The sequence below is a fragment of the Tasmannia lanceolata genome, unplaced genomic scaffold, assembly GCF_043159265.1.
Source record: "Tasmannia lanceolata isolate RefF3 unplaced genomic scaffold, GAP_Taslan_0.1 ptg000037l, whole genome shotgun sequence".
In the NCBI taxonomy this organism is placed as follows: domain Eukaryota; kingdom Viridiplantae; phylum Streptophyta; class Magnoliopsida; order Canellales; family Winteraceae; genus Tasmannia; species Tasmannia lanceolata.
Window position 1 is genome coordinate 58,148,935 of NW_027518714.1, and position 14,721 is coordinate 58,163,655.

The following is a 14,721-nucleotide window of genomic DNA, read 5'->3' on the forward strand; positions in this document are numbered from 1 at the left end:
TGGATTATTAAAACACTGTTAGCCCAATGGTTCAACAAGTACTCCCATTAATATGTTTTGATGATTAACAAACTCACTTAGACATAAAATGGTTTTATATACTAATGATCTTCATTGTCTAAGTGAATGTGTTCTAAGCTTTAGATTCTACAAGTTAAAATGATTATATACACCCACCTTTTGCAACATTTTTACAATTATTGTTTGGATTTTTTTTAAATATCATTTTCAGGAAAAGACAATTAAAAGGGGTACAATTATCATTTTTTAGGTGTGTGTCGTTGGTTAGGTGGGTTCCACTGTAGAGATTGCATATATCATTTGGATCTAAAAATAATAAATAGGGTTTTGCTAGCGTCCATAGCAAAAGGCATTTCGCGGATGGTATGTTGCATGTGAGAGCAGCTACGTCAGATGAATAAATGAATGAAGACAAAATCTGTTCAAAAGTGAGGCTGTGTGGTTGAAAAACCAAATAGAGGAAAAGTCCTATACTGGGGCGTTTGTATCTAAGAAAAATAAATTTTTCCAAGGAAAAAACATTCCATGAAATACAAAGTATATGGTCTAGGGCCTTTGCAATATTACTTAAAAATAAAAATAAAAAATAGATTTTGTAAAACAAAATCTCATAATTTTCTCTATATCCAAACAGCCTGTCATAAATGATAGAAATCTGTGAAGAAAAGTCTTCTGAATAAATGATGGGTCCCATTATCTTTTTGTCATAACACTGCATTTTTTAGTTATTTTTAATTTATTTTTTTCATCTATTTTTTATCCCTTTCTTCAATTTCAGAAATCTTTACTCATTTAGGTTTTAAATGACATCCCATGCATCACACATTTGGTCCCACTCAGTTATGGATTCTTTGTATTCCCCCCATATTTGAGTTAGGTTTATGTTTTCATTATATAGATTCTAAATTCCTACGATTAGGGACCATTGCAAAAATATTTTGAAATATTTCATAAAATTCTTAGCATGAAAGATATTACTATCTTCAAAGAAGCATGCAATAGTTCAAGGGTGATCTTAAAAATTCATTTCAGATATATAAATTTTGACCCATATATAAAGAAAAACTCTACAAATCTGTCTAATATATTTTATGGATATATCTTTCTAACGATTGTTTCTACTTTCTTCAAAAATAAAAATTTATAATAATTTTTCCCCTCCCCTGGTGCATCGCACGGGTCTCCAACTAGTCATATAAATTCTCAAAGTAAAGTATACCCAACAAAAGAGTGATGATAAATAAATTCCCATTCCTAGTAGGATGATTCCACCCCTTGAAGGATTTAAAGTCTGGACGCTTTTTGACGTCAGTTCACCTAATGCGGTGCGGATCATCTTCCAGATGGTGAGAATTTATCATCTCCCGAAAAAAAAAAAAAAAAAAAAAATGAGGCTCACATATTCAGGAGTTCTTAATCCATTCATTTGTAGGACCCCGATGTCAATAGAAGAACTTCTCATCAAGGCCTTGGTACCATTTTTTCGGGGAAAAAATAGAGTTAAACTGCATCAGCTTTATGAAACATTCAACGATAACCCTGTAGTTTCAAACTCATCAACTACACCCCTGACTTTTCAATATGGATAAGGTACAACCCCTCTTTTGAAACACTATCAATGCTAATTAAGATCTCGTCTCTAGCTGGTCGACTAGAGAACCTTCTCTGGTACGCTAACCAAAACCAGTGGGCCCACATTGTTTGGATGATCCAAAGCATTCATTTAATGGGCCCTGACACAGATAGGGTGTGCCCAAAAAATCAGCTCCATATGGTTACCCTAACCCTTCGATTTGTATTTGTGGACGGACCGTCAACTGAGGGAGGCTAACTTATACACATTGAAAAGTCTAGAGGTATAGTTGATGACTTTGAAACTACAGGGTTATTGTTGAATGTGTCAAAAGTTGAAGGGGTGTAATTGTATTTTTCCCTTTTTTTTGTGTGTGTTAGGCCATGTAGCTAATTCTTTTGTTCTTCAATTTTGAGGTATGGAGAGACTCGCTCCCAGGGAAGAATGGATTCTTTAGATCTACATATCTAATGTAACAAGTAGCATATGGTTTTGAAACCCCTATCACACCATTGATAATTTAATACCATGGACGAGCAAGCAACAATTAACATACTAGTAAGGGTATGGGGAGCAACTACTAAGAAGGGCATGAGAGGACTACTGGATTAAGAAGGACTAAATGTAGTAAAGAGGAGCATGTTTATAGAGCAACATACAAAACTTACGTAAGAGGGGCATTAATAGTGTCATATGGTTCTTAATCTAGCTGCTATAGATGCTATAATATAAGTTTGGTGGGACCGGAATGGTTAATGGCCCAAATTATCATCCAATGATAGGGTGACATGCATCCGATCAACGACATTAATAGTATATCTCATCCATGTGTGGGCTTTTACGGCAGGCCCATCTATGATGGCCCCATTTAGTCTCGTGGGCCCCTCTCCACCTCAACTATTTTAGTAAGAGAGATGAGGGTGGGCAGGCCACTCCTTGCCAATGTGTAAGCAAATCAAAATGCGACAATATCAATACATTTCGATTTCGGTTGCCACATAAATAAAAACTCTTTGGTAGAAATCCTATAAAATCATAGGAACATTTGGAAACATATGAAAATGATAGAAATCCTATTAAATCACAGGAACATTTGGAAACATAAGAAAATGATTGAATTTATTTATGAAACTTCGGAAAATGACGTGAATGAAAATTGAAAAGATGTCTCCATAAATTGTAATTTCGCTGGTACATTCGGCCACAAGAAATCGTTTCATTAATTGTTACATTTTAATACTCCGTTAAATCAGTTCATACCATTAAAACTCTAAAAAACCATAAATAACAACATGAAACCATTTAATTCGAAAGACATTATGAATAAGAACATTTAGTACCTAAGAGGGATATCTTTCGCTATCTTGGTTCAATTTTACATAAGGAAGGAGAGATTGAAGAGGATATTAACCAAAGAATAAGAGGAGGTTGGTTGAAGGAAGCTTGCCTCAGGAATTCTATGCGACCATAAAATCCCTACCAAATTGAAGCGAAAGTTTTATAAAACAGTTGTGAGGCTAGCCATGTTGTACGGCTTAGAATGTTGGGCCACCAAGAAGCAGCATGTGCATAAGATGAGTGTAGCGGAGATGCGAATGCTTAGATGGATGTGCGGCCACACAAGATTAGATAGAATTAAAAATGAAGACATTCGTAAAAAGGTGGGGGTGACATCAATTGAGGAGAAGATGAGAGAGCACCGCTTAAGATGGTTTGGAGAAATCCAACGTGGGCCTTTGGATGCTCCGGTGAGAACAGGCGACTCATGCCAAATTGATGGAGTAAAAAGAGGTAGAGGCAGACCGAAAACAACTTCGGTAGAAACAATGAGGAAATACTTGATAGCTAGGACCATAACAGAGAACATGACCCTGAATAGGATAGAATGGAAGAAAATGATCCACGTAGAAGAACCCAACTAGAACCATGATTGGAGCCGGGTAGATTCCTCTACCTTCTTCATGAATTTTTTTCCTAAAGGATTCATTTAGCCGACCCCAAGTAGTTTGGGACAAAGGCTTTGTTGAGTTGAGTTGGTCTTCTAACCCTACTTACTCTCTCTCTCTCTCTCTCTCTCTCTCTCTCTCTCTCTCTCTCTCTCTCTCATCAAATATCTGTTCATTTTCTATTTTCCTCCAAGGCATCGTTATCAAACACTACAGGATAACTGAACACGAGGACAATATGTCGACCTCTTCAATATTGAAAGGTCTCCTGAAATAATCTTCACTGCTAATTACCTCATTTTGGGATTGGCCTCGATCGTTCTCCGAATAAACTTCAATTGCTGAGATTGAGCCCACAAGCATAGTCAACTCTAAGTGGGATCATTGTTCTAGAGATCTAGGATGCACTAAATGTCACAAGAGTTGCAAAAGATTCTCAAAATATCAGTTCACTCGATTCTAGAAAGATTTGATGGTAAGCATAAGGACCTAGGAATTTCTACGCATCAAAGAACATCCTATCAAGTTATTCTTAGCGGAATTTAGTTGAACTTGAGGTTATCGGTAGGACCATTGGATCCGATCACATAGACATAACACAGCGCAACACAAGCGGGTTCCACAGAGTGAGCCACCCTCTTCTTAGCATTTTCCTTGTTACAAACAAAAGTTAGGTTACCTGAAGCTATATATGATGATCGGTGAAAGCCCGTTAAAAAGATAACAAAACAAAAAAAGAAAAGAAAAGATCATTGGGAACCAGTGCTTATAGACCATATGTTTGCATAAACAACTGCATCTTTTCTACAAAACAAATGATTAAAGAGAAAGGGTATTGCTAACGAGTGCCCTAAGGGCACTTGTTAAGGTGCATAGGAAATGATATTTTACACATCTTTTGATAATAAATTCACAGAAAATGAGTATTTTTATCAAACAATGTGTAAAATGATTGGAAAATATCATTCCCAATGCACCTTAACAGGTGCCCTAAGGGCACTCGTTAGCAAAACCCAAAGAGAAAATGGGGTTTTACAGTCCATACCAAGAACCATGCCCTGGTTCACAGCGAAAAATAGACAGCATCACAGTAGGACATCTATTGAGCATTTTCGAGTTGGATCATTAAAACCTTCAATTTGTGTATCATCCCTTGCTGATTCTCATCTAAAGAATTGGCAGCCTGGATAGAAGGTGGCCTGAAAAACACAATCATAAACTGAGTATACTTTCCCTTGTAAGTAACCACAAGAACTACTAAAGTATTCCTGCAGTTCAGAAAAAAAAAATCGTCAAGACACGTATTTTATATATTTGCAACATCCAGAACAACCATATATTGTTTCGCCAACAGCCATTTGCAACATCCAGATAACCAGAAAATTCAATTAAAGTGGATTTAGAAGTTTAATCCACCAAATTGTTCATAGCTCTACCTCTTTATCAACTACAACCAGTGTTGCCTGAATCCAGTTGATATCCATGTTGCAGTCTGGTTCATATGCGTTACTCTTTCTGTAAAAGTATTGTAATCATATCTGTTCTCTTTCTTAATAGGCATAACATGACAAAAGTCACAATTCTTAGACTTAATAAAACAAACCCCCCTCTTGACTATTTATAATTCCCTCTACGTCCTATCTGTTAGCACAATGTCCTTCTATATTGATTGATTTTGTAAATGAATTTATTCATTTTATTCATGCATTTCCTTCAGTTGTTAAGTAATGGAATACATTATAGATATTATGGTTATTGGGTCTCTCATCTATGGGATCATTGACGATTGGATCTCTCCCTCCAGAATAGAATGTTGCAAAGGATGCAAGTGTTCTACTTATTGGACCGAGAAAGGGTTCTTTGGGAAAACAGTAGAGAGTTGGTTGTTATGGACAACCAATATGAAAACAGAATACCTGGATAAGAGTAGACCAATAAAGAATCAGAGCTAGGTGAGTCTGGACAACTTACTTACATGCCTGCCACATGAAGGACGGTTGAGATGGTTCCCGATCACACGACTGGATGTCCCCATAATCGACAACTTACTTATATGGCTGCCACATGAGAGATGGTTGTGATGGTTCCCGATCACACAGCTGGATGTCCCCATTACCGATCACAGGAATGGAAGTCCCCATCCACATGTGAGTATGGGTACTGGCACAGATTGATAGATCAATGAGAGAAAACCCTAATTATAATACCAATGATTTAGGGTGTGATCTCGCCTTAAGATATCATATCAATAACCAGACTTAAAAGATTTATGAATTTAAACAACCCAAATGTGTACTTTGATTCGCCACGAGTAAGAAGGTAAATATCATGGTGTTTTGGGTGAAAAGTCTCCTAGGGGTTTGCTTGTAGCAATGCTTTGACCATCTTGGTCATTGGGCCTTTGCCCTTTTTTTAATAAAATTAAATATCATTCGAAAAACATAAGTCTCTTAGGGGTATCAGTGTTATAGGGCACTACAATGCACCTATGGCACTCAAGGGATTTGGGAAATCTCATGAGTTTCTAAACCAAGTAGACCACACATACTAGCCTATACCCCAACGGTTTCTTAATAAAAAAGGGAGATAGGACCTACAGCTCACATAACTAATACCTTTCACTTCAAGTGGAAAACCATAAGAATAGGAATAGGATGTGAGAATCTTGAAAGGCTTCTCCGATGAATTTTTGGAAGCTTCAAGGCTAGCACCTCTCCAACACGGCCACACGACTTTCAAAATCCTCTCCTCAAACGCCAAAGCACACGGATGAGAGAACTCCAACAAGAAGAGAAGAAGAAGAAAAGAAGGAAGATGATGAAGAAGAAGACTTCCCCATCTGTGTAGCTTTTTTCTTTTTCTTTTTTTGCTTCCATCTTCCCACACCCTCAAATCCAAAGCTAGGAGAAAGACACGAAAATAGAAAGAAAGTGAAAAGATTACAAAATGGGCATCCTGTGACACAATCAAAATTGCCTTTATCAAAACCATCATGTCTAACATACGCATACAGGGCTAATACGTTGAGGATGGGACTAATGTCGAGAATGTTCATAAGCTCAAGTGCTCAACTAAATAGGCACTTGAAACCATTAACAGAAAGGCACTTGAATCCACCTCATTGAAAATCTTGCACGGTCTTATCTTCTTGGCTTGGAGCTTATGGCAGGCAACTTGAGGGAAACTCTTACCGAAAATAAAAGACCACAGAATCATTATCACTTACTTTATGCTCTGGCCTCCCATTTGAGATCCCTTTCATGATCATACATCTCATTACCTGCAAAAATAGACTTCTGCAATGAAGCTTCATAATCTGCATATGCTCAGGCATCGCTGTTGATTCATATTTGAGGTTGTGGTGCGAAATCAAGAATATGTTTGGGTGCATCTCCATAGGACACCTTAAATAGTCTTTCCAATAGCTTGGAGTGCATAGACATAGGCTGCCCTTCCCATGGCTTGATTGATGGAACTATTATAGGCAAAACTTGACTTGAGGGAGTACAAGATCCCACGACCCCAGGTGATCTCCCAATAAACACATCAAGCATTCCTAAGTTCCAATTTACAAGTTTCATCCAATTGGTTTGTAGATGATACACTAAAAAATTGCAGTTTGTTCCCTCCCATCTCCCCCCAAAGTTCCCAAGATTAGCATAGCAAATTTGACACGTTTACTGCAACCACCAACTGCTCATTGTCACGGGATGAACTGGGTATCGTGAGAAACGAACCACCGATGGATAATGATATTGATCCTTGTCTCGTTGCATCTTTGTCACAAAATAAGAATCCAGGGAAAAAATGCTTCCATGGTGACTCTCCAAACTACTGTATGTTTTCTGGTATGACTCTCCAAACTACCAATCCACCCCACCGTCTGTCCCACATCCACCCCATTCCCTCTTTCTGAATATAAAAGGTTATTAATGACCTCATGATGTGTCAAACATTTCACTTCAAAAAAGATGACACCTTAGAAAGTCTACCTAGTTTTTTATTCAAATAAGTGGACAAGTTCTTACAAGGAAAGAATGTTTAAACATGATGACATCATCATGAGGTGTCTGTTTGGATGGCAATTCTTTAGGCTGGGAGAAATATTCCAAGAAAATATCCTTATTAGTAGGAACCTTTTAGTGACTATAGGAAGTTCAAAAATGTTTATCAAGAATTCTAGTGTACTTAGAAGTTGAATCAAATTTGAAAATTAGGTAAATAAATGTGTATTTTTTAATGATTGAAATAATTTCATTAATGAAAAGAGGAAATCAGAAACCCAATTGAGATAATCGGGAACCAAAAAGCAAAGCAGCAATACAAAATAGAATGTCCTATAGCGGCATATGGCCCATTTAATGACAAGAAAGGGACTCATGACCCTGTCTCTGGCATAACTGTCAACTTGCTCATTCACCTCCTTCGGAAATGAGCAAAGAGAAGTGAATATGTTGGGCTTTGATTTCCTATATAAACATGTGAGTTGTTGTACATGTGATAACTTTATTGGAATTAAAAATTACGAGTTCTCTTCTAATGAAAGAAAACCTTTAGTTGCATGCTTTGCTATCATCCTACCTCTTGCATGCTGTGGCTTGTGTCAGTAATCAGGGAGGTGTGTAAGTTAGTGTAAAGCAAAAATAAATAGTATTTAGTATTTACTATGAATAGATCATCACACAGATTTAACTCCATGGCATGGAATAATGGCCAGGTGCATCAACCAGACTGTTGGACTCAGTGAGATGGCTAGCAAAAAAGGTAGCAATGATTGATATCTCAGCTGCCTCAACCAGATTGTTGGACTCAGTGAGATGCCTAGCAAAAAAAGTAGCAATGATTGATAACTCAGCTGCCACAAGCAGCTACACTACATAATGAGTATGCACCAAGCAAAAGACAGTCATTCAAGTAAATAAACTTGCTTCCAGACCTATGATTTGTGGACAAGGACACCAGTGTCCCGTGTCGACATGGAGTGTCGGACACGGAAAACCCCCAAAATTTAGAAACAGGGACACGACTAAAATAGAAAGTATGCATAATTATAATTTGTGGATATGAATTCGTGTGTCAAGTTTAGACATGGATATGAATTGCCTAACATGGCAACATCTAAAAATCTAGAAATGGTGACACATACATACATATAAAATTACTGATCATTGTCATAATTTATAATAAATATGGTATTCATTTAACAAACTAATAAATCTATGAATATAGTATTGGAACAAGAGTTTGCTTAAGGATTTAGGTTTAGGGGAGGGATATAATAGAAAATATTAGTTAAAGAAGAGTTTATAGTAAAATAAGAGTTTATAATAAATGAGGTAAAGACAATATTCTATTGACGTCATACTTGACATGGTACTAAAATGTGGCACGACACATGTGTCGGCAATAAATTCAAAGGGTCGGCTAAATCATAGTTCCGGACCTATTGTGACTTGTGACATTTGTAAAAAACACTCATGCTTCTTGCCAACCTTGCCTCCCAACAACCTTGCCTCCCAATAATAATGGTGAAAAACCCTCCTGACATGACTGCTAAGTGCCTTTTGAGGCCCTTGCACTCATCCATAGAATGAAAAATCCATCTCAGTCATCATCAAGATCAATTTGGAGATAGAAGAGAGGTAACTATACAACCCAAACGACAAAAATAAAGGCAGATTACATTGACAAAGGAATACCATTTCATACAATAAAGTTATCAAAACCTAAACCTTCTACACAAAATCAAAAAGGCAAATTACATAAATCCAACCAAACAGTTTAGTCACGGGATAAAATCTTATTTTCTTTTTATGGGAGACCAAATTTATAATTTCACCGTTTATACAGAGGAAATAATGCATTTTCAAGCAGAAGTAAATTACAAATATCAAATAAGAAAAAAGAAACCAATTTAAATAAATAAGCACACAAGATAATAAGTGAAAAATTAAGTGCGCGCGCGCGCGCACACACACAAAATCACAATAGGATCAATAAACTAAAGACTGCAACCAAAAATCAAACAAAACCTACACCAAATATCAACCCTAAACAATCAAATTGATAATAATAATAATAAAAAGAAGAAGAAGAAGAAGAAGAAGAACATCTAAATCAATTAATTAACACCAAAAAGTCTCGCTAACTGATTCCTATTTGTATAAAACCATCACAATAGGATCAATTAACTAAAGAGTTCATCCAACCATCAATCAAAACCTACACCAAATCTCAACCCTAAACAATCAAATTTATAAAAAAAGAAAAAGAAAAGAAGACTATAAGGAAGAAGAATCACTAAATCAATACCAAAAAGTCTCACCGAGCATTTATTTTGCGCAGATCCGGCGTGATTTCCCAACAGAATAGATCGCCCTAACCACGAGAGATTAGAGACAATCCCAACAAGGTAGAAAACCATAACCAATCCAAGAACCCAAGGCATCAATATAAATCCAATCACAAAGGTTACAGATCCACAGAGCATCAAAGCCATCGAGATCCCGAGGAGAAGCGATGCGAATCCCGCCGGGGAAACCTCCGGCCGCCTCGCCGTCCGGGAAACAGACATGGCCGGTGGTGGATTTGAGTACGTCATTGGAAGCTGAGGTGAATGGAGAATGCTGAGGAGAAGAGCACACAGCTCGTAGAAAACCCTAGATTGTTGATCTTGAGTTCTCATTTTTATCAAACCCTAACCCTAAACCTAGAAAAATTTTAAAATCCCTGAGAAGAGGCGGTTATGAGAGGTGAAAATCGTCTCACGCTTTTTTTATATTATTATTGGAATTTTGTTCAATCGAGGCAAAAGGATAAACTCAAAAAAAAAAAAAAAAAAATTCCTTTTGTATTTTATCCTTTTATTTTCTCTGTGTTTATCTAATCTTTCTTCCCCTTTTTTCCGCGTCGGATTTACGTCAGATGTTTAACGTAACTGCGATTTGATTTGTCTGATTAGAGAGAGCGAGCACAGAAGGGAAGAGTTTTTTACGCGAACATGTTATTAAATTACGGAATTGATATTCGCACTACCATGTTCTAATAAATGCACAAAATCAGTTTGTCTTTTTTGGTTTTATTGGCGCTTTTCATAACTGTAAATAACCTTTTTTTTTTTTTTTTTACTTTTTGAGAAATGATATTTACGCCCCTTTTTATCACCAGGACACCCATTGCCACTGTACTTTGCAGTCAAAGCCACTGGATTTTTCTGATATCAAGTACATTAGCCCCCTTTTTTGTCATTGATACACTGACGCTGGGTGTCCCTGGTGATCTAAAGGGGCATAATTATCACTCCCCTTTTTAAAAGTTGTTTATAACAGAAAAGACAAAAAAATTTAGTGTGGTTATCAAACCATGATAGTGCCGATATCTGTATCCATAAACTATTTTTCATTGCTTGGATCACAGAAGCTCTGGGACCGGCTTTTGCATGGAGAGCAGCCACATAGGCTCAGATTTTGGGCTTATTCATTTAATTCTTATGAGGATATCCGTCCCGAGCAACTCCCATTATTAATTTATATATCTTCTTTATTGAAACTTAAAGGCGTGGGAATGTGAGGGCATATGAGGCATTTCTCTATTGCAGCTGAGGTGTTAATTCGGCAGAATTTTGAGAAAATTCAAAAAAGCTTGGGCTTTTCCTCCTAGTTTATTATAGTAGATATCTTCTTTTGGAAAAGTACCGGTCTTAAAAGCTTCTATTTCTTTGGTGCCTGAATTCAGCATAACATGATCAGGACCGTTCATCTGGTGATCTGTTTCTTATATGGGTCAATGTTAGCTGATCTTAACCATGACCATGAGTTTGATTTATCCATCAGATCCGATCGGTTTTTATTTTTATTTTTTTGGGGTTTGCATAGAGGGTATGTTTTAGAGGCTTAAAGGCGAGAAGAAGGTAGAAAGTCTCGATTACACATACACCCAAAATTCGATCCAAGTAGAAAACTATTAGAGAAAGAGTGCCGTTGTTAGAACAGGGGAGTGCACGTATAGTTGTGTGATAAATTATATGATGAAAGGCCGTGTGAATACGTAAAAGTGGTACAACCCTTGATAATTTGATTCAACAGCCCTTCTTCATGGTACATGCATACAGCTACCTTCATTCGCTGGATAATTTCTCCGTAGGATAAAAGGCTACAAAAATAAACGGTATGGCTTTCTTGCTAGGAACCCTAGAGGAGGCTAGTTCGTTGAAGGGACTAGTTTAAAACAAAGGGTCAAATAATTGAATACATGAAAAATGCATACATGGATCAATTACCAATGGGAGACAAAAATTAGGTGGAATTATCAGCAGGACCCATGCTTTTCAGAAATTATCAAAGAGGGACAAAAGAGGTATTATCATTAAAAGGTGGACGAAAATACCATTTTCTTAAGCAACACGTTTTGCTTTTCCCTCTTTCCTCTTCTTTCCCTCTTTTTTTTTTTACCTTTTCATTTTCAACTTTGTTTTTTTTTACCTTACTAGTCATCTTCTTCATCATTTAGCCACCATTGGAGGCGGAAAAACTCAAAAATTTGAAACGTGAGCTCATTCCCATCTCTCTCTCAATATCTAGGTTTTGTTTTTCATTTGTTTTAAGGTTTTGCATTTCTCCTCCTCCCTTTCAATGGAGGATGAGGAAGATGAATCGTACGGTAGAAAGAAAAAAAAGGTGAAAATGAACGAGTGAAAAAAACAGGAAGTAAAAACGTGTTCATAAGGGACTTGATAAGCCCATTCGAAATTTGGTAACCCTATTTTGATACTGGATAACCCCAACCTCAGAGACTTGAAAACCCCCTTCCAAAACTCCAGTACCCTTGGGCAATTTTAAGGGACTTGATAAGCCAATTCGAAAATTGGTAACCCCATTTTGATACTTGATAACCCCTATCCCAGAGACTTGAAAACCCCCTTCCAAAACTCTAGTACCCTCGGCCAATTTTCAAGGACTTGATAAGCCCATTCAGAAATTGGTATCCCCATTTTTTATACTAGATAACCCCAATCCCAGAGACTTGAAAACCCCCTTCCAAAACTCTAGTACCCTTGGCCAATTTTCAGGGACTTGATCACCCCATTCGGAAATTGGTAACCCCATTTTTTATACTAGATAACCCCAATCATAGAGACTTGAAAACCCTCGGCCAATTTTCAAGCACTTGATAAGCCCATTCAAAAATGGGTAACCCTACTTTTGAGAGTTACTAACCCCCTTCCAGAGAGTTGATAAACCCCTTCTGCTACAAATTCCCTGCCTATAGCAACTCTTCTAATGGCATTACAATTCTGCTCATGATAGAAATAACAAAAGAAATTGATGTTATTTTCATTAAATGTGCTTCATGTATTACATCCCAATTTGTGTATTATAAAAAAATGATTTACGTAAATCAAAAAATGTGTCGTCATCCATTCATGTTTTACATCAACCTTTTCTTATACAACCAATTGTCTTCCAAAAAAGTGAGTGAAGCCATCCATACATTATCTCCAGAACTCACCCTAAAATACAAATTGCTTAAACCCTAAACAAGATAAATCAGAAAATAGAAGAATGAAAAACAGTGCAAAATCCTAAAAAAAAAAAAAAAAAAAAAAAAAAAAAAAACTTAAATACAAAGAGATAGATGATAAGAACTCAACATTCAAGTTTTCAAGATTTGCCAGCAACAATGGTGGCTGAACAAGGAGGGAGATGACTAGTAGGGTAAAAAATCAAAAAAGGTGATAATGGAAAAGTAAAAGAAGAGAGAAGAGAGAAAAAACAAGGTCAAAACGTGTTGTAAATGCCAAAGGGCATTTTCGTCCAGCTTTTACTAACAAGACCTCTTTTGTCCCTCGTTGATAATTTTTGAAAAGCATGGGTCCTGTTGGTAATTTTGCCTAATGTTTGTCCCCCATTGGTAATTGTTCCTTAATACATTTAGGCCATGTCTACTAGCTCGGAATTTTTTTCCCATGATAAATTGGTGCCTCCAAGTGGTGAAAGAAGGAAAGAGGGAAAGAAGACTGTAGGAGAAGGAGAGAGATTTGAGAAGGCATGATTGCGATAAGCTTTAGAAGTGGCTAAAAATCAAGAAAATGTAGACTGTATTTTTAGTAGAGTTTTTTTTTCCTGATTTTTAGCCACTTTTCACCCCTTGGAGACACTATTTCCTGATTTTTAGCCACTTCACCCTCATAATCACTTGAGACACCAATTTATCATGGAAAAAAAAATCATGATAGCCAAATGTGTTCTTAAATTTTCTCGTTTTATGGGTAAAGTTAAAATGTTGCCCAATAAATAAGCTTAAACATGTTTTAAACTTTTCCCTAAAAAAATCAGATGGTTGAGTGGTAGATCTTCTCCTCCTTAAAGGTTTTCAGAGTTCATTAATGAGATCTGTAATCGTGTGGAACGATACCACTTTCAATTCCATCATGTCAGGAGATCAATGAACGGAGAGGTGGATTGGTTAGTCAGGGAGAGAGTGTCCCGTGCGGCATTAGACATAAAGTTTGGTCAGCTTTAAACACCAGGTTGGAGCTTCATAACATAGAGGTTTTTTTTTCCCACTTTTTCGTTAAAATTGAAAAGATAAACCCTAGCATTCCTCTCTTACCTACCTACCACACCAGGTGATCGCTCTGCTTTTCCCATTTTGAATCTTCTTTATTTCTATATTCCCCAAAGTGAAAACCGCTAGGTGCATCAAAGATACCTTAATAAGAGAAGCATTTCAAACCTGAAACCGTTAGATAAATCCTCCCTTGCACTATAGCTTAATGGCACATCAGTCATATCACACATTCTCATTATAACATGAGTGCAGATAAATAATCCCGAACCGACTCGCTCGGACCCAAGACACAATCTCGAGTAGGATTTAGTTTGCAAATTTGGGGTTTTTGCATAAAAAATCTAATCGGGCCTAACCCGAAATAGTTTCTTGGGTTGGATAGGGTTCTAAAAAACCCCGACCCGCCTGACTCTGAGTTGCAACCCTATATAAGATTATATAGAAGTAATTTTTAAAATGAATGTTGAATGCCATTGTATTATTAAATTCTAGAGATTTCACTAAACTTAGATGCATTTACAAGAGGATCAATGTGTGCTTATATAAAGCACTTACATGATAAACATGGAATGTAATCAAGATAATTCTAGAAGGAAATAATCCTAATCAAAG

At 36.8% G+C, this 14,721-nt stretch overlaps 1 protein-coding gene across 1 annotated transcript; it reads right to left on the reverse strand.

Moving 5' to 3' along the window:
* Positions 1–4,276: 4,276 nt before the first annotated feature.
* On the reverse strand, positions 4,277–14,189 carry LOC143861636 (uncharacterized). The gene is made up of 3 exons (XM_077372524.1): positions 14,160–14,189; positions 9,866–10,237; positions 4,277–4,739 (listed from the first exon to the last, which is right to left on the reverse strand). Exons 1-3 carry the CDS (start codon positions 14,187–14,189, stop codon positions 4,704–4,706), a joined length of 438 nt encoding a protein of 145 aa, XP_077228639.1. The 3' UTR covers positions 4,277–4,703.
* Positions 14,190–14,721: the final 532 nt, after the last annotated feature.

Coding starts and splice junctions, on each gene's coding strand:
- LOC143861636 (XM_077372524.1), bottom strand. CDS start 14,189: ATGGGAAAAGCAGAGCGATCACCTGGTGTG. Junction 10,238..14,159: donor CAGAGCGATCACCTGGTGTG/GTAGGTAGGTAA, acceptor GTTTAGGGTTAG/GGTTTGATAAAAATGAGAAC. Junction 4,740..9,865: donor CTGCGCAAAATAAATGCTCG/GTGAGACTTTTT, acceptor TGTGTTTTTCAG/GCCACCTTCTATCCAGGCTG.